General features: G+C 38.0%; 2 protein-coding genes across 2 annotated transcripts; both read left to right on the forward strand.

The window, feature by feature from the left end:
- Positions 1-7,686, forward strand: chmp1a (charged multivesicular body protein 1A). Its single transcript, XM_037683384.1, has 7 exons — positions 1-123; positions 1,114-1,133; positions 1,229-1,306; positions 3,448-3,594; positions 3,816-3,944; positions 4,049-4,242; positions 7,468-7,686. The coding sequence occupies exons 1-7, from the start codon at positions 117-119 to the stop codon at positions 7,487-7,489; spliced, it is 597 nt and encodes a 198-aa protein (XP_037539312.1). The 5' UTR covers positions 1-116; the 3' UTR covers positions 7,490-7,686.
- Positions 7,687-14,574: 6,888 nt separating this feature from the next.
- On the forward strand, positions 14,575-16,473 carry slc10a3 (solute carrier family 10 member 3). The gene has a single exon (XM_037683383.1). The coding sequence runs from the start codon at positions 14,997-14,999 to the stop codon at positions 16,404-16,406; it is 1,410 nt and encodes a 469-aa protein (XP_037539311.1). The 5' UTR covers positions 14,575-14,996; the 3' UTR covers positions 16,407-16,473.
- The last annotated feature ends 1,794 nt before the right edge of the window (positions 16,474-18,267 follow it).

Raw genomic sequence — 18,267 nt, forward strand, 5'->3', positions numbered from 1 at the left:
GTGACACCTATTAAACCAGGAAAAAGTACGTTTCACCCAAAACAATTCCAGACTAGCTTTGTGAAAAACCGGAAATCACATTCTCCGTGACTGACAGCCTACATATTTGTGTCGACATGGATGGTATGTCACTTTTAACAGCTAAATACTCTACCCGGATAGAATACGTATGTCACTTTTTAAAAATTGTATTAATTTATGCTGGTAGTTAGCATTAGCACGTTAGCTTGGGTGTGAGCCGGGCTAGCTGTAACTGTCAAACCTTCTAGTTTTCAGTGAGCTTTTTTTTTTTTTTTTTTTTGGACGTTACATGAGGTTTACAGATTGATTATTAAAGTCCCCTTTAATTTGATATAAATTATTGTTGTTAAGCTGTCTGACCCTGAATCAGTCTATTTTTTTAAAATATTTGCTTCGAGTCTCAGAATATGATGTTTTAATGATATATGTATTCTTCCTGAAGATTTCCTCAGCACGAAATAAAACTGATACATCTAAAAAGCTTTTAGTGTTACTTAAAGTAAAATGAAATATACCTCCATTTTTTTTTGTCTATTTACAAACTCTGTTCTTACCAAACTTTATTCTAAAGGTAGATTTTAAAACACATTCACAACGAGACTGCATGAAGCAAGCAGAACAAACAAATTAAGATGTACAGAATTGTTAAAATGTAAATAAATAAATAAAAATTGAACAGTTGAAATTACACAGTCTCAAGAAAAGTTTGTGTAAGCCATTTGTTTTTTTTTTGTTGTTTTTTTTTTTAACAGTAAAGCAGGATTTAACAATAAAACATTACTCCACACTTATGAACCTGGGACTTCAACCAAATGACACACCGTTTCAGCCTGAGACGGTGAAATTAGATTTATTTTGCTCCACATATTCTTAAAATATTAGCATCTGTATAGTTGTCCAAACCGAAGGATAGTTTAACATATATATTGTCTCACTTTTCTTATCAGTCTTCAAAATAGTGTATTCTTATCAGCTATTTTTGCAGAAACTTGCACTGTCTTGTCATGGTATTAAAATGCATAGACAAATAAAATCTGTTGTTGTCTACATCATAAAAATACCACTCTAATTCTTGGTCCTTTTTTTCCACAGAAACACTTTTCCAGCTTAAGGTATGCTTCTAAGAGCAACTTAATCCATATCAGTTGAACTAGTAAAGGTCAATTAATAAAAAATATGTTGATACTTTTTATTTTGCGGATCACAGTTTACCTCTAAACAACTTGAGAGACTTGCTAAGAAGGCCGAGAAGGAGTCAGAAAAGGAGCAGGCCAAGGTTAAGAAGGTGAGCAAGAGTTTAGAGCAAACTTTAGGCATTCAATGATGGCTGAATGTTCTCAGAATAGTCTATGTTGCACTGTTTATATACTTTTGTTACTTGTGATATTGTGCTTGCTCTTTATTATTATTTTAGTGTTTTTAGCTGTCATCTCTTCCAAACAGGCTTAATGTAAATCAAACCAATCATTGGGGATTTAACAAGAGCAAAACAACTATGAAAAACTACTGACAACAGGATTTTTTTAAATGTTTAGTTTGACACAGGCCATCCAGCAGTCCTGTTGTTTAATTAACCAACTAATATAAAACATCACAACTTTCTTTGTCTACACCCTACACCTTTACATTGTATATCTATACATCTATACATAGGTGAGGCACACAGTTCAGTCTGGAAAGTTGTCAAGTATTGACAACTTTGACAACCCTGTCATTCTGTTTGAATAAGATATTGTTAATAAACATGACACCTCTTTATTATTTTATTGAAAATTTCTTACACAGATGACGGTAAATACAGGGCTATGCTATCTTTATAGATGTAATGTAGAATCTGATAATGAGATTTGGGTAGGTTTTTTGAGTGCCTTTAATTTTCTAAGTGTTTCCTTTCCATTCTGCTAGTTATGCTTCCCCATTTACTCTGTTTGGCTGTAGTCCAGTGGCAATTTTTCTTCTAAGAAGAGAAACAAGAGACTTTCAAACACACATAATTACGGAAGATAAAGTGGATGTTTTTTGTTTGTTTTATCATGTAACAACAAGCTTTTATGTGATCAGACAATTTGGTTTAAAAAAGTACTTATGGTACAAATTGGTGAGAAGAAGTGTGCATTTTTATAAACAAAAATACCAGAATCCTTTGTTGTTTTTGTACATTCATTAAATGACACTTCATTCAGACACATTTGTACCTCCACCTTTATGCCAATCATTTGTGCAATAGCTTTTTTTTTTTTTTTGTATCTATGTGGATAAACTGCACATTAGAATGAGGTGACACATGAATCTCCCTTATGAAAACAGTATATCTTTACTTGTAAAACAACAAGCAGTGGTCTTTTAGTTCAATTCTATTTCTCCATGTGTTAAAAATTGATGAGTACTGTAGATCTTTAATGATCAAATGACACTGGAAGTGTCATGTATGAGTCAGCAGGTGGCAGCACAGGTTTGTCTGTACAAAAAGAGGCTTGGTTGGTATTTGTGTCTGTTGGCTCAGTGTCTTAACTGTTTTTAGAGCTGCTGAGTATTAGTCAGCTCTTAACAGCATACCGGTAACTGCACATTGGGCTTGAAGATGGCAGAAATGATAATCAGGTGATGTCTTTAATGATGAGGTTATGACATATCTGAGTCATTGTTATTTTACTCCACACTTAAAGGGTTTTCTAATGAGTCAAGACAGTTGTCACTGACAAAGTTCATGTGCATTTCAAAAGATAAATGTTTACTTGTTTGTATTTATTTACATGCATTGGTTTTATTTATAAAATGTTTGTGTGCTACAATTTGTTTTGTGTCAATTATGGTCTGAGGGGTAGAGAACCAGTACACCACCATTCACAGCAATAATCATTATATAGTGTAATTAGTTGTAGGGTTTTTTAATGATTATATCCAGATGCATGCACAATAATCCACGTAGAAAAATCTAAGAAATGTTATGTCTGGTCCTCTGGACGGATTCTTCTTCTCGTAACGTTTTGTCTTTTATCTACAAGACTTAATGGAGCTTTTATCCAGAAGCTTTTTTTTAAATTATAGAAACAAGAGTACATAAATATCCTGATGCATGCTCAATAATCCAGGTAGAAAAATCCAAAAAAGTTCAATCTGATCCTCTGGACATTCAAAAAAACAAAAAACGTTGTCCAGAGGACCAGATTGAACTTTTTTTGAAAGAGTACATAAATTTAACATAATTTCAATTTCCATTTAAAAAAAAAAAAAAAAATCATTATTTTAATAAGTTTTTAAATAAACATTATGACTCAGTATTGTTATGATGACAACACATAACACATTATTATTATTATTATTATTATTATTATTATTATCCGTCATGTGATAAGACGTGTGTCAGTTTTACATTTTGCATTGTTTTACAGAAGAGCGTGAACTGCATTTTTGTCTCGTCGACAGGCTTTGCAACAGAAAAATGTCGATGTCGCCAGAGTTTACGCAGAGAATGCCATCCGGAAAAAAAATGAAGGTCTTAACTGGCTGCGCATGGCGTCACGAGTCGACGCAGTGGCCTCTAAAGTTCAGACTGCTGTTACCATGAAGGGGGTAAGTTACTCTTTTCACTTAGCTCAGTAGTGCATCCGGTACTGGAAAAGGAACGGATGTCTATAGTTTTGAAATGCAGAAAACAAAGTAGTATTATTATTTTTACTTTGACTTGTATGGTTTTAATGAACTTGAATATCAGAGTTTTTGTAAGACTTTATGAGACAAATACTGTAGAAACATCAAACATTTCTCATTTTGTCTTTTTTTTTTTTCATCAGGTCACTAAAAGCATGGGCCAGGTGACCAAGGCACTGGACAAAGCTTTGAACTCTATGGACCTCCAAAAGGTCTCTGCAGTCATGGATAAGTTTGAAAGCCAAGTTCAGAACCTTGACGTCCACACATCTGTGAGTTCCTGCAGTCTGACCGTCTCCCTTTGTAATAGGCTTCATACAGCTGTGATCCTTTCCCAACTCAAACTCGCTTCTGCCCCGTTTCTTTACCGCATCAGGTAATGGAGGATTCTATGAGTTCAGCTATGACTCTGACCACACCTCAGGAGCAGGTGGATGATCTGATCCACCAGATAGCAGAACAGAACGGCCTGGAGGTGATGGATCAGCTCAATGATCTGCCTGCTGGAGCTACCTCATTGAGCGGAGAGAGCTCACGGGTCCAGGAGAAGGAAGACCAACTGTCCCGACGGTAAGATGCAGTTTTTATTTGTAACTTGCATCAGGTTGAACAAAGGAATGAACACATCAGACAGGCTCTAAATAGGAAAATGAAATTTATTTTATTTTTATAATATAATAATTATTAATAATAATAATACATATGTAATATTTTGAGATATACTAGCTTACATCAAAATATCATGCCGAGTCTGCAAATTACTTTACAAATGAGCAGTACTGCGTAGGAAAAACACAGCAGAAGCGCATGTAAAACAGAACAGCAGCAGCGAATACTAAACATGTTCAGATGACGTGTAATCATCTTTGTCCTGCTTTTCAAACTCTGGTGTGCTGACGTGTATCACATGAGCCTGCAGTTTGTGGTTAGGGGTGAGATCAGACAATGAACATGGAGCGGCTCTTACTGAATGCCACTGTTGTGGTTGCAAAGCCAATAATTACAGGGTGGGTAGAGTATGTTTAACTCAAACAGGGAGCCATAAAGACCAGAGGAAGATTCTCACGTGGAAATGGATACAAGTGAAAACAATCAAATGACTTGTTCTCGGGTCCACAGCTTTATTCACACATCAGCTGGTTCAGAAAGTAGACATTATGTTGTTGTTTGTTAAACATATGAAATATTTTTTAATTTCCCTTTGGTTAAAAATAAGATTTCAGTTATTTCTAACAATTTATTCCCCACTATACTGTGTCTGTTATGACATTATGACATCTGTTTCTGATGTAAAGATTCAGTGAAGAAGGAGATGCTTTTTTTATAACCATCGTGTAGCTTCTTTCAACATGAATCATTTTAAACCTATTTATTCTCAGTCTGATGGACATTATGATTGTTTTCTAAATTTGTACTGCAGGGAAATTTGAAAAAAGCAACAATAATAACCATAATAGCATTCTTCATATTAGGATGATTAAAATAAAATGCAATATTTGTCACTTTATCCCACTTGGTTGTTCTTTGTAATCATCATTTTGGTTTTTGTGACTGTAATGTTGCATAACGTCTAAAAGTGGCCAAAGTTTATTAATTTAAGAAAATATTTTTTTAAAATTCTTATTTAAACAGGAACGTCATAGAGGAGATCACATTTTCTAACGTTTCATAAACAGCAGTTATGATAACTGTTATTCATCATTTGTTTGGTCTTCTCATGTAAATCGAGCTGCTCATTTCCATTACAGTAATCTGAGTTATGTTTCATTTGCCACTGATTTTTAAGCAGAAAACTGTTTTGTTTTGCAGCTAAATAAGCAGATGTTATAAAACCTTACAGATGTTGTTGTCTCATTACTGGCAGGGTTTTGGCAGTGAGAAATGCTGCCAGGTTGAAACCATCTGTTGTTGTTTTGAAAGCTTGTTAGTTTAAAAAAAGAGTCTTGTGATTTTATCACTTCTGATTTAAGATGCAGTAAAAAAAATGTTTTAGGAAATTAAACATCTCAGTAAAATTTTTTACCTCAGCGTTTTTCCTTATGTTCTAAATTATACCTGATGATGACGTGGTCAGTGTGAGTGAATACGGTATATCGGATTTAAAATCCTTTGTTTACGATGACTTTAAATCACTTTAATTGTAGGAAAATGTGTTTCAGACTGTGCTTTTTTTATGCATTTCGCTAATAAATGTGTTTTGAATTTATTATTTAAAAGCCGTTTATATATTAATTTTCTCATTATGAGAGTTAAAACAAGTAATATTTATTGAGAACTAAGACTTTAAAACGTTTTTATTATTATTAACAAACGGGGTTACACCAATTATGCTTCTCTGGAGGACATCCACTTTGTTTGTTCGTAATATAACCTGCATTTCCTCAGATAATCAGTTTATTACAAAAAGTGCAAATTTAGCATAGAAATGTTTTAATATCAGATCATTTAAACCTTGGAGTTGTTCAGAGAAGCCACTGGACAATGATTAAATAAATATTTTTGACTTTACACCTTTAAGGCAGGGCTATTAAAGGTTGCTAAACTGCTCAGGGGACCACAGTTGCTGAAAGACAACAGCTCAGAGGCCGGACATCCAGCAATTAAAGTCATTATGTAACTAAACCAAGTATTACAATCTATTACCTTTAAAATGTGTTTATTTTGCTGCATTGAATCATAAATGCAATAAACAGAACCCAAAAGTGTAATTCAAAGAAATTACGTTTTGAAGATCTATTTTCTTGCAATAAAAGTAGTGATGTATTAAAGTGAAACAGCATTAAAAACAAAAATGACACACTATGCCTCCTACTTAACACAAATATTATTCTGTCATCTCTGTATACTTTTCAAAATAAAAGTGTTTATAATTTTTGGTGTTCCAAGTAGGTCCATTAAAAACCAGTTCTCGTTTACAATGAAAAGGCTGCACAGACCAGTTCTTCCTCAAAGGGTTCATAAATCACAGGTGAAGCGTTCGCGTCCTGCTCAGGTGTGAGCTTTGAGCGGGAAACCAAAAGAGGCGGGGCAGAACTCAGCCGGGCTGAAACTGAAAGCGAGCTGGATGTGTGTCGAACGTCTCCTTTGTGTCGTTTACTAAAATGACTTGACTCACTTAATCAATCCTCTTTGTGGTTAACTATTTTTAAAACTAACTACAAAGCTGCTGTACGTCGTCATCATTTCTCCAGTAATAAATCTGTTATTTGTTGTTTAATCCGGCTCTCAGGCGATCCCACACTGATATTATCAGTTTATCAGAACTCCCCGCACAGCGTGAGGGAGAGAGAGAGAGCGTGCATCCTTTTGACTCATATTTCTGTATTATTAAACATTATTAACATTTTAAAAAATAATAGATTAAAGCAAAGACGTGTGTCTCTGTTTAACTTTATTTTATTTTCCCCAAAACTCACAAAGTTCACTCTGTGAAATAAATTTGATATAGTAACATTTTGAAATGAAAGATGTAGGTCATAAAAATGGTAAATATAAAGCTAATTTTTATTTTAATATTATTTCAATCATTTTTTTTTCTATTTCTATTAGGCAAATCTATTAATGATTAAGTCTTGCTTTGTAAAATTATTTCTTCTCTCTGACACCATTTTACAAATTAAAATTTATCAACAATTATTAGTTGTGTTCGAGTATTTCTACATAACTTTGAATAATTTGTCTGTAGTCGGTGGTATTTTTGCTCCGCCTCTGACAGAAAGGTGCTGTAATTCAGAACACTGCTCCGTTTGAAGCAGATAAATAAAACTCTTCCTCCTTCTCCTCTTCCTCCTGCAGGCTGGCTGCTCTGCGAAACTGAACAGCGCTGCAGAAGAGACGCCGAGCGAGCTGACAGCTGCATGGAAGCAAATGAGTTTGTAAGCTAGGCCTCGACAGGAACTATTTGTGTTTCAACTGAACTGTTCCTCCTGGAAGGACTTAATGAGTAAATTGATTATCTGCCCCCGCTGGCCCATAAATAAACACACACACAGCAGCTAGAAATAGCATCTGAGAGAACACGAGCGTCTCTTGGGTTCACCTTTCTGTTTCAGTTGAACTCGAGACCACGTTTCCCTTTTTTTTAATCCCTTCTCCAACCACCGGCTTTTGGGTGTAAAACATTTTGTAAATGATCTTATAAGTTTTATTGACCAGTTAAACTGTTCATAAGATAACTGGGGGATCTTAGACCCTCACATGGTGAAAGGTGATTTCTGTGGGTGGGGGTGGGGGGTGGGGTCTGTTTTAAGTTAAAACAAAAAAAACAACATCCATTTGGACTAGAGATGCATGATATTGGATTTTTGGCCGATATGTTAAAAGTTATTTGGCTGATAACCGATACCGATATTTTTTTCCACCTAGGCCTACTTGCAGAGACTACATAACTTTCTCTGCTGTGGAATTATAAACTACATTATCCTGCATGGTCTTTGTCAATTTGGCCTGCTACCAAATGTAGATCTCAAAAAAGGGGCTGAAAATTATGTAACACTTCAACTTGGATTATGTTTAATGTCAAATTTATTCATGACATTTACTCTCAAACACAATAACACTCGAACAGTGCAGATTTGTAAATTTTCACAAATCTAATCTCAACCTGTTCACAAGCAACAAGTAGTAGTGCATTAATAGATATATTTGACAGTTTTCTTAAATTAAAAATTAACTTAAAAAGATGCCTTTTATATCGTGAGGGTTTTTAATGGAATGTCCGGTGTCCGATAGTTAATTTTATCGCCAATATCGGCTGATACATGTCGATAATATCGTGCATCCCTAATTTGGGCGGTTTTGCTGGCAGAAAGGAGATCAATTTAACATAAAAATATCCTTTTAAAATAGATGACGGGGTCTAACGAATTTTTCAACTGATTCACCCGTTCATAAATTTTGTAAGCAACAAAAGACAATCCCTGTTTTACTGTGGGTGATGTTTGCCTTCTTTATTTGTTTTAGATTGTTGTTTTTGCTTGTATTCATGTTTTGAACGCCTTATTTGGGATGCGGGTGCTTGTATAGGTGCTTCTTCCTCCAGTGCCTATAAGACGGGAAGTGTAGAGGTTGAAAATGAAGATGTTTTTTTTTTGTTCTACATGTCCAGCCTGCGTTGCTTCAGTCCTTTGTTTGCCATCTTCCTGACTGTGATGAGCATGAGCTTGGTTGCCTTTAGCTGTCACAGAAGGAGGGTTTTATTATTTCTAGATCTCTTTTTTTGGTTGAGGGGGTTAGATTTAAGCCACGCTGACGTCTCATTCAGATATTTTTGAATGTTTCTTTTTCTGAGTATCTGAATCGTCTCCGCTCGTTCCGTTTGGAGTTGTTCTGGGATCTAAATCACATCAGAGCAGGGATGTGCTGCACATGCTGGATCCTGATTTAACGTTTCCTAATCCTGAACATACAGATGTGATGATGGGCTGCATCAAAGCAGAGAAATTAAATGTACATATGCGCTGAATTTTAAAAGATGATTGCTTCTTTACTTTTTGGTTTAATAAACTCTAAATGAAGTTTCTTATTAAATGGTTTGGTGGGTTTCGGGCTTCTTTGATTGTAGTCATCAGTTTGTTGGAGACAAACAGGCTGGAAGAAACTACCGTAGACCTCCACCTAGGACTGAGCAACAATAAGGTTTCCAACTTCATTGTGAGGTTTATTTATCTTCAACTTCTGACAAGTTTTCAGCACTTTTATTTTGTATATTTATCATATGAAAATTGAAAATAAACATCTGCCCTCTATTCTTTTTCATTTGATGTACATGGTTTGTGACTTGTTTAACCAAAGCAGCTGCACATGGTACCAAAGGAAAACGGGTGATAACACCTACTTAAAAATATAATAAAAAAAAAAAAAACTTTTTGAGGAACTTATAAAATATTTTTTCTTAAAGATGTGTCCATTTGTGCACCAAATCCAACAAATGCTAGCAGTTTACCTAACATTTGCTCAGCCAACAACATTTTTAATCAAGTCGAAGATTTAAACAAATACACCGTATATTTTATTAGAGATGCAAAAGGTTGTCATTTGATTTGATGCACATTTAAACTGTAAATTGCTGTTGTGTGGTTGAATATTATAATATCGCCAGGAAGGTTTCTCAGAATAAACCTCTCTCACTTAAAGTGATGCTCGTTTTTCTTTCTAATCAGTGAGTTTGATGAGAAATGACAAGAAAAGGCAACAGAACTTAAATTTGAACTGGCTGAAATTCCTGCAGATAAAATATTTTGCCACTAGTCTCTCATACACACAATAAAAGTTCATATCTACACTAAAGCTGCACAATACTTGGATTATTGCAACAACAACAAAAAAAATCAGCTGAGTCCACATCTTCATCGATCCTCTTATTGTGATCAACATTGTCACATGGCTCTCCGAGGGTTTTACCAGTTTGACCACTGTCATTTTATTCAACTTTGAGCTTCTTAAGCGTGTGCAGGTTTACCTGGTTGACAAATTTATTAGTGACATGTTTGCATCTGTAATTCATTGCAATCTTTTGTGATATTGATATTGTACAAATTGACACCGATATAACTTTTTGAGGAACTTTGCAGTTCATACATTACTGAAGCAAATTTTGCAAGCAGACATTAAAAGGTTTGACCCCTTTTATTTATTTGTTTTACATGAAGTTGTAGTTTTAAAGCTATTTTACAAACTTTAAATCATAAGCCTGGGGATGCATGATATTGTATTTTTGGCCGATATTCAATGTCAAAACTTATTTGGCCAATAATAACCAATACCAATATTTTTCCCCTTGACCTACTTACAGAGTCTACTTAGCTTTCTCTGCTGTGGGATTAAAATTCTACATTATTGGAATGACTGATGTCCGATATTTAACTTTATTGCTAATATCGGCCGATACCAATACCTTGCCGATAATATCGTGCATCCCTACATAAGACAGCATAAAATTCAAATTAATAATTGTTTTAATGAGACAATTTAGCTTCAGTTTCTTCTTCAGGCGGTATTTTTCACATCCAGGCTGCTTTTGTTGCTGCCAGGAGAACCTTCGTGCGGCCCAACGCTAATTTGGCATTTCAGGCTGATGCGTTGGGATTAGTCATCATGGCTGCTTGCGATATGTTTTGCGAGAGAGGAGCAGATCATACCATTGGGTTTTATGAATATTCACATGGTTTGCATTGCAAATGAGTAAACGGTTGAAGCAGCAGCACAAACGGCAAATATTCCTGTAGCGTTTTCAGTAAAGACACCAAAGGTGAAGCAAAAAACAATAATCCCACTTTCATTTCTAGTTTATGCCTCTGTCCTGATTGTTAAACAAGTCAGGTAAATTATCTTCCCATGTGTAAATAATGAGACCGCCCGTGGAGCAGAGCTGCACTAATGTGCATGCCTGGCAGCGCCACAATAAGCTGGCTGTTCCTCCCTGAAATGTCAGAGCAGAGGCCAGAGTGTTCACAACCAGCAGGATGCTTTGGTGCACGCTGAGTTTTTCACCGAGGACTCCCCCGCCTTTTGCTTTTTCTGGAAGCACTGACTTAGCCGCGGTGACAGAAGGAGGACACACAACTCATGAAAGCACAATGGATGACGTACAAGCCGTCCCAGAATGGCTTTTACCACAGTGTGCAAGATAAGCCGGCAGTGACCTCCTCCACCCCACAGCTGGGGGGTAAAGCTCCATGTTATGAAATAGAAAAAAATAATGCTTTTAAATCTGTGAGTGACTCCCAGCAGGAGCAAGATACTATATATATATAAAAAAAGGTTTTCAGATTGTTTTTTAATGACAAAAAGAATTTCCTTTTAGTGCAGAGTGTCAGCTTTCAAAGTTATGTGTTCTGTTTGCGTTCAACAAATATACACTGTGGATTGGTAACAGGAAACCACTCAGGGAGTGTGGTGAACATAATAGAGACGTGTCAGAAGACTCTCCGGGGATTAAAGGTCAGGAAACAGAAACCGAGAGTGACCCTGAAGATTAAATGGGTAATGGAGAGGAGCAACACATTTTCCATATTTACAAGCAGTAATGGGAAAAGGACGAGCTAAAGTGGGACACTGGACTTTAAAGAATGTATTGCAACAGCTTTGCTCTTGCTAAACATTAAGGTAACAAAACACTAAAAGAAGTTGCAGCGTAAATGTAGTCAAATACCTCTGTAGAAAAGTTAAGACGTAAAGAACCACCCTTAACAACAGGTAGTACATTTGAAGTTCATTTTTGCAAGTATACTTTTTAGTATAAGTATATCAAGTATACTACACACCATACTTGTAGTGTACTGGAAAGTATACTGGTTTAATACTTGTTTGAACTAAATTGTGACATTTTTATACTATTTTTAAGTATATCAAATAAAGTTTATAAAAAGTAAACCTCAAGTACACTTCCTCATTTTTAGTGTAAAATAAGTGTACTTGTAGTACACTTTAAATAAACTACTTTTTGCTAAGGGCGTAGCCATTTTGGTCAATCTGTAAAAGTTATGCAAGCTCTCTTATGTGCTTGTGCTCAGAATATATTTAGAATGACTCTCGGCTACTACCACACCAAACTTTAGCTCAGTTTGTGAAAAACTGACTGAGTTATAGCCACTTTTGTGCTTGCTAATATTAATTAGCTGTAGTAGCCATCTTGAATTGAAATGCTTCCAAAAGTCAAGTTGGCCGTAGAGGTAAATCCAGTGATTACTTTTTCTGAAAGTTTCATTAAAATCTGTTAATAGTTTTTAAGATATTTTACTAAAAGACCAACAAAATTGACTCCCGAGCTTGCACAACTTGTTAGTGCTCAGAATTTGTGTTCAAGGTTCTTTATTTGTCATACACTTTGTTGGGAGTCCATTTCAACTACGACCACACCCAACTTTATGTTCATATCTGTAAAAGTTAATTCAAGGTTCTTTATTGTCATTCGGATCATACATGAGGTAGAACGAAATTGTTTACTCAAGGTCCCAGTTACATCCAAAAATAGCTAAAATATAAAATATAAAAAGAAACAGTATACAAGGATCTAAGATGTATGCTAAACACTAATGGTGTAAAATAATCTGGTATATTAAACAGTATGTTAAACAGCAGCTCAACTGAGTCAGAGCTATTTGTTTTTTAAGGTCATTTGGCTCTTTCATTCATCTTGAATCAGTTGTTAATCAGTTGCAGGTGATCATAATGTACCGTAGTAAAAACTCGTCCATACACAAATACACACAGGCAAAAACATGATTGTCCACTTTTGCTTTTAACAACAAACAAAAGCTGGTTGTGAAAGTGAATCAGCTGCTTCAAATTTTTAAATCTTTAATAGCTTATATTAAACAGAATTTTACATTTAATGTTAAATTGTCTTTTCATCTATTTTCCTCAGTAAAATAAACTCCCCGTGTTTGACTTTCATGGGTAATCCCGGGCCACCCCAAACCCAATGGGGGTCCAAACCTCGGTATTCCCTCTGCCATGTCCGTCCCTGCTCACGTCTGACGGGGGCGAGCTGACTCTGATTGGATTATTGACAAGCTGCGTCAAGGTAGCCATGGTTACCGAAAGAGGCAGGAAGTGAAGGAGTTTTCTCTTTTCAAAATAAGAGTATGTAAAAGCGCTTTAAATTGAAAAGGAGCTTAATTAAAGAAAATTATTTAACTTCTGCCCAAATCAGTAACTGAACTCCAAGGCTGTCTCCAAAATAGTCAAATCAACACCACATTTACAGTCAGGTCAAACTAAACAACATTGATAAATGTTCTATCAGCTACTTTAATGATTTCAGGTCTAAAGCTCTCACTTTAGACGATAGATTTTCATGCAGAGTGTACAGAATAATACCATTTAAAATATCCACACCCCAATTTAATTTGATAACTTTTATTCAGTGTTAGAATTTTTTTATTTTCCAAAACATGTAAATACAATAAAAATAAACAAGTATTTAATATTGACAAAATACTGAAATTGTAAATTATTTAATTTAGTCAGAAACTGTGGAAGCTCCAAGGCTGACTCTAAAATTATCTATTCAACATCACATTTACAGTCAAAGCAAATTGTTTGGTCCAGTGTTTTGGGGCAGCTGTGGCTGAGTGCAGTCGTCCTCCAATGCAAGAGTTGGGGGTTCAATTCCACCAGCAGTCACATGCTAGAGTGTTCCTGGGCAAGACACTGAACCCCATTTCCTCCGATGTGTGTCCCATCGGCATATGAATGTGATAAATCACTGATTAGTCGTTATACAGATCTAGTAGAGTGCTGTATGAATGGGTAAATGAAGACAGATTGTAGTGTAAAGAGCTTTGATCTTGATAAGATAGGAAGGCACTAAGTACAGTCCATTTAATTTGTACTTTTCATACCTTCTCTAGTATATATTTTTAATGATTTCAAACCTGAAGATGTACTATTATGCTTAAAGACAGATTTTTACCATGAGTGTATAGATTTTTATAAAAAAATACTTAGGTTGTTCTGATTGCACGAGTTTACGCCAGTACGCAGTTTTCTTAATCTACAAATCGGAAATGCAGGTCCACACTCAAATCAAACATGGCTTAAACGCTTGAGTCACTTGATTGACCGTTCTCAAAAATATTTTACATCAACTTTCATTAAGTGGTAAAAATTTTGTTGGAAAATTCTGTTTCTTTATGGGGTCTTTCAGTCCGGTCTTCATGACTGAGTACCTTGAATCAGTAAAATAATTCATTTTTCATTTCTAAAAACAACACATCAAAAATAAGAAATATTTAAAATGTCATATGAATTAAAAAAAAAAAAGTGAGACAAATGCAAGGGGGGAAGTTTGATTTAAAGCAGTTCCTTCCCTGGTTGTTTTACCTTTAATAATGCGGGCTTTTATTTTGGCATGCCATAACCGGAAGCTTGTGTTTGACTGTAGCCAACTTCACTGGAACGTCTCGAGCAGCAACGCAGCGGCAACGCAACGACGGTGATGTTGTCAGTTGTCGTTAATCTGGGAGATGAAATAAGCGAAAGACGAGGGGGAGTTCTGCTTCATCGTCACCGACATTTTAACTCCGAGTAAAAACAAACACCGAGGACCTGTGTGAGTTTGACCACCCGGGGGCTGCCTCCGTGGAGCCGCCGGGCTCCGACGCGACAGGGCGGGGTGATGTTTAGGTTCCGGTATAAAAGCGGCTCGACAATGGCAACCAGACGAGACGAGGAGTCGGCCGACGACGCTGAGCTTTTATACCCGGTCCTAGAATGAGCAGTTCGCCGTCTCGGTGCGACAGGGCGGCGGTAACCGTCTGAGGAGGGCCCTGGCCGGGGTGAAGCGTGTCTCTGCGGCGCCCCCCCTGTCCGTCGATACAATGAAGAAGCTTTTTACATTCTGGTGTCTGTTCCTGGTTACCGGCGGAACAAACCGGGCGTGGGCCACCGGAAACCTGACTGTGGACGGCAGCACCAACCGGACTACGGACGGCAGCAGCCGGTACATCAGAATCGGGGACGGGTCATCGCAGGAGTTCGAGTTTCCTGAAAACTCTGACGGGGTGATTGTGGTCTGCAGCCAGTACCGGAGCTCCTGGAGCAGCAGGAAGGGTCGACAGAGCTGGAAGGAGACCATAAGGGTGCACTCCCAGAACCCGGAGGTCCTCTCCATCCTCAACGTGACAGACAGCGGCCACGCAGGACCCGCCACGATCTTCATCATCAGCATCCGCTCTGGGTTCCCAGGCAGGGCTCACCTGCAGATCCAGCTGCTGAACCAGGACCGGGACTCTGTGCCAGTTTTGATCGAGGAGAGGACGGATTACTCCATCCTGGTGGCGCCTGGGGAAGACGACCCGGTCACCCGGCTCATCCAGTCCGGGGGCCTGTCTCATTTCACTGAGAACCCAGTCCTGTTTGCCTTGCTGCCCCTCATTTTTGTTAACAAGTGTGCCTTTGGGTGCAAGGTGGAGGTGGAGGTGCTGCGGGGGCTGCTGAGGAGCCCTGTGCCTCTGATCCTGGGTGTGGTGGGTCAGTTCCTGGTGATGCCATTGTATGCCTACTGTGTGTCCTTTCTGATCTCACTGCCCAAAGCACTGTCTCTGGGCCTGGTCATCACATGCTCTGCCCCGGGTGGTGGGGGTGGTTACCTGTACAGCCTGCTGCTTGGAGGAGATGTTACCTTGGCCATCTCCATGACGCTGGTCTCCACAGTGGTGGCCACAGCAGCCATGCCTCTGTCCTCAGCGCTGTACGGTTGGCTGCTGGGGGTGCACGCCGCCTTGCACGTGCCGTTTGTGAAGATCCTGGGGACCCTCCTGTTCATCGCCATTCCCATCTCCCTGGGAATGCTGATCAAGCTTCGCCTGCCCACTCTCACCCGCGTCCTGTTGGTGCTCATACGACCCTTCAGCTTCGTGCTCATAGTTGGGGGCATCTTCATGGCCTACCAAATGGGCGCATCCATCCTGGCCAACGTCGAGCCCCAGATTGTGGTTGTCGGGGTGACTGTGCCTTTGCTGGGCCTCATCGTCGGGGCCGTCATGGCTAAGATGGCAGGCCTAGCTCCGCCGCAGAGGAAAACCGTAAGTATCGAGGTGGGCGTCCAGAACAGCCTGCTGGCTCTCGCCGTCATGCAGCTGTCCTTCCGACGGGTGGAGGCGGACTTTGCATCCCAGGCGCCCTTCCTGGTGGCCCTGAGCAGCACCTCAGAGATGCTGCTCATTGTTCTGGGTAACTTTGTCCGGCAGAAGTTGTGTCAGTCGTCCGTCCTCAGGAGTGATGCCTGATTGTAGCTGCAGTTTTGTTCAGAACTTTTTATGAAGAACGAACATTTCAGATCCTGTGGATATTTGGTGTCCCACAGTACTGGCTCAACAATTTCTAATCCAGTCATAACTGTTGTACACAGAACAGTGAATGGACTTTTTGTGGTTATTTTGTTGTCATTTTGGTACTTTTTCATGAAAACCAAAGGCCTTTTACCCCTCTGAAAAGATTTTGTGTTAACATTACAGTTTTACAGCTCAGATTATACTGTGAGGTCCTTTTTGTGTAAATATTCATAAGAAAACCATAAGAAAGAAGAAATATTTTTCTACCAGATTACATTTTGTAATCCCAGATCAAAGACTAATGACGTATCATGTTTACACGAGTTCTATGTGTCTTAGCCTGAAAGAAAATATTGGTTAAAGGAAAAGATTTCACAATCGACCGTGAGAGAAACGAGGTGGAGCGATGGTTTTTGAAAGTATTTGCCGCTGATTGTGTGTCCTGGATCTACACATCCAATGTACTTGAATATTTGAAGAGATTGGAAAAAACAAGTCAATAAAAAAAAATCCTTGTCTCAGCAGATTTCATTTAGTTTTTGTGTTCGGTGCCGCTCTTGAGCCATAAGATCGTTTTGTTTATTCGAGCAGAACCACAACCCGGTGGCGTTTATCACGAAATCAACCTGTGGCTTCTTGTGGCGGTTGAGTTTAGCACACATGCGACAAAACTCTGTTCACTGTGCTTCATATTGGACTGTTTTCCAACTTCTTGTGGCGTGACTGAAAATGCAGCACAGAGTTGACAGCAAACAACCGTACGGTTTGTGTACCGTATTTTTCCGTGTACCGGATTATAAGTGGAACAAAACAGTCAGATAAGACAAACTTTATTCAACTCGCCACATAAAATCGGTTCGAGGTCAGTAAGCACAACCAGAATTGATGCATAAAGCGCACCGGATTATTTTTCATTCAACCTTTATTTATACAGGTTAATCCCATCGAGCCTTGGAGACTCATTTACAAGAGAGATCTGATGTTAACAAAAAGAGTGATGACAGAATAGACCATCATAAAGGATGTGTACACATTTTTTTTTTTTTTAGCAAGTGAAAATAAAATGGTAATTAAAAGGAAAAGTATACAAAAAAACAGCTAGATTATAAGGCGGTGTAGAAAACTAAAAACAGGAACATGTCTATATTGGGTTTTTTTCCCAGGTATTTAGCAGATGTTTAAAGCCACTTGGAGAGGTCAAGGCCGAGAGCTTCAGATCTTTTTGTAAGATATTCCAGGAAACGGGAGCGGAGTAGAAGACCCTTTTGCCTAGTTCAGTTCTCACTGAGGGAACACTGCAGGTAATGATGTCCTGAGAGCGCACGCTGTAACTGCACTCAGTGACATGTAGGAAATGTACGAAGGCAGCAGACTGAGAAGTGATTTAAAGATGAAAATGTGCCAGTGAGAGTCTGCGTGAAGTTAATGATGTTTAGTTAAGCCTCACTTACAAGGCTCACTGTCGATTTTTGAGAAAAATTAAATGATTTTAAGTGCGCCTTATAGTCCGAAAAATATGATAATCACTTTGAGAAGATTTGGAACAAGAGAGTTGACCCCTCCTGATTTCAGCTCTGATAACGTCAACATGTGGGATTAGATGATGTTGGATTATCACTACTAACACACTCTGGAGCTGCACACTCCTAAAGTCCTAGCATTCCTTGAAGGAATGCATATCGCCTGCCACCTTTCATACCAGAGTGTTTTACTAAGATCATCAGATAATGAATGGATTAAAATGAAGGTGCAGCAGCAGCTGCAACCAATTTACACAGTTTAGAGAATGCTCTTATTTTTGTTAAGTGTACAAGTT

The sequence above is a fragment of the Nematolebias whitei genome, chromosome 10, assembly GCF_014905685.2.
Source record: "Nematolebias whitei isolate Nwh7 chromosome 10, NemWhi1, whole genome shotgun sequence".
In the NCBI taxonomy this organism is placed as follows: Eukaryota; Metazoa; Chordata; class Actinopteri; order Cyprinodontiformes; family Rivulidae; genus Nematolebias; species Nematolebias whitei.

Excerpts from the sequence above, each read along its gene's own strand:
- chmp1a (XM_037683384.1), top strand. Across the intron at positions 1,307-3,447 it reads AGCAGGCCAAGGTTAAGAAG|GCTTTGCAACAGAAAAATGT; the intron begins GTGAGCAAGAGT and ends TCTCGTCGACAG. Across the intron at positions 3,595-3,815 it reads CTGCTGTTACCATGAAGGGG|GTCACTAAAAGCATGGGCCA; the intron begins GTAAGTTACTCT and ends TTTTTTCATCAG.
- slc10a3 (XM_037683383.1), top strand. The coding sequence starts at position 14,997 with ATGAAGAAGCTTTTTACATTCTGGTGTCTGTTCCTGGTTACCGGCGGA.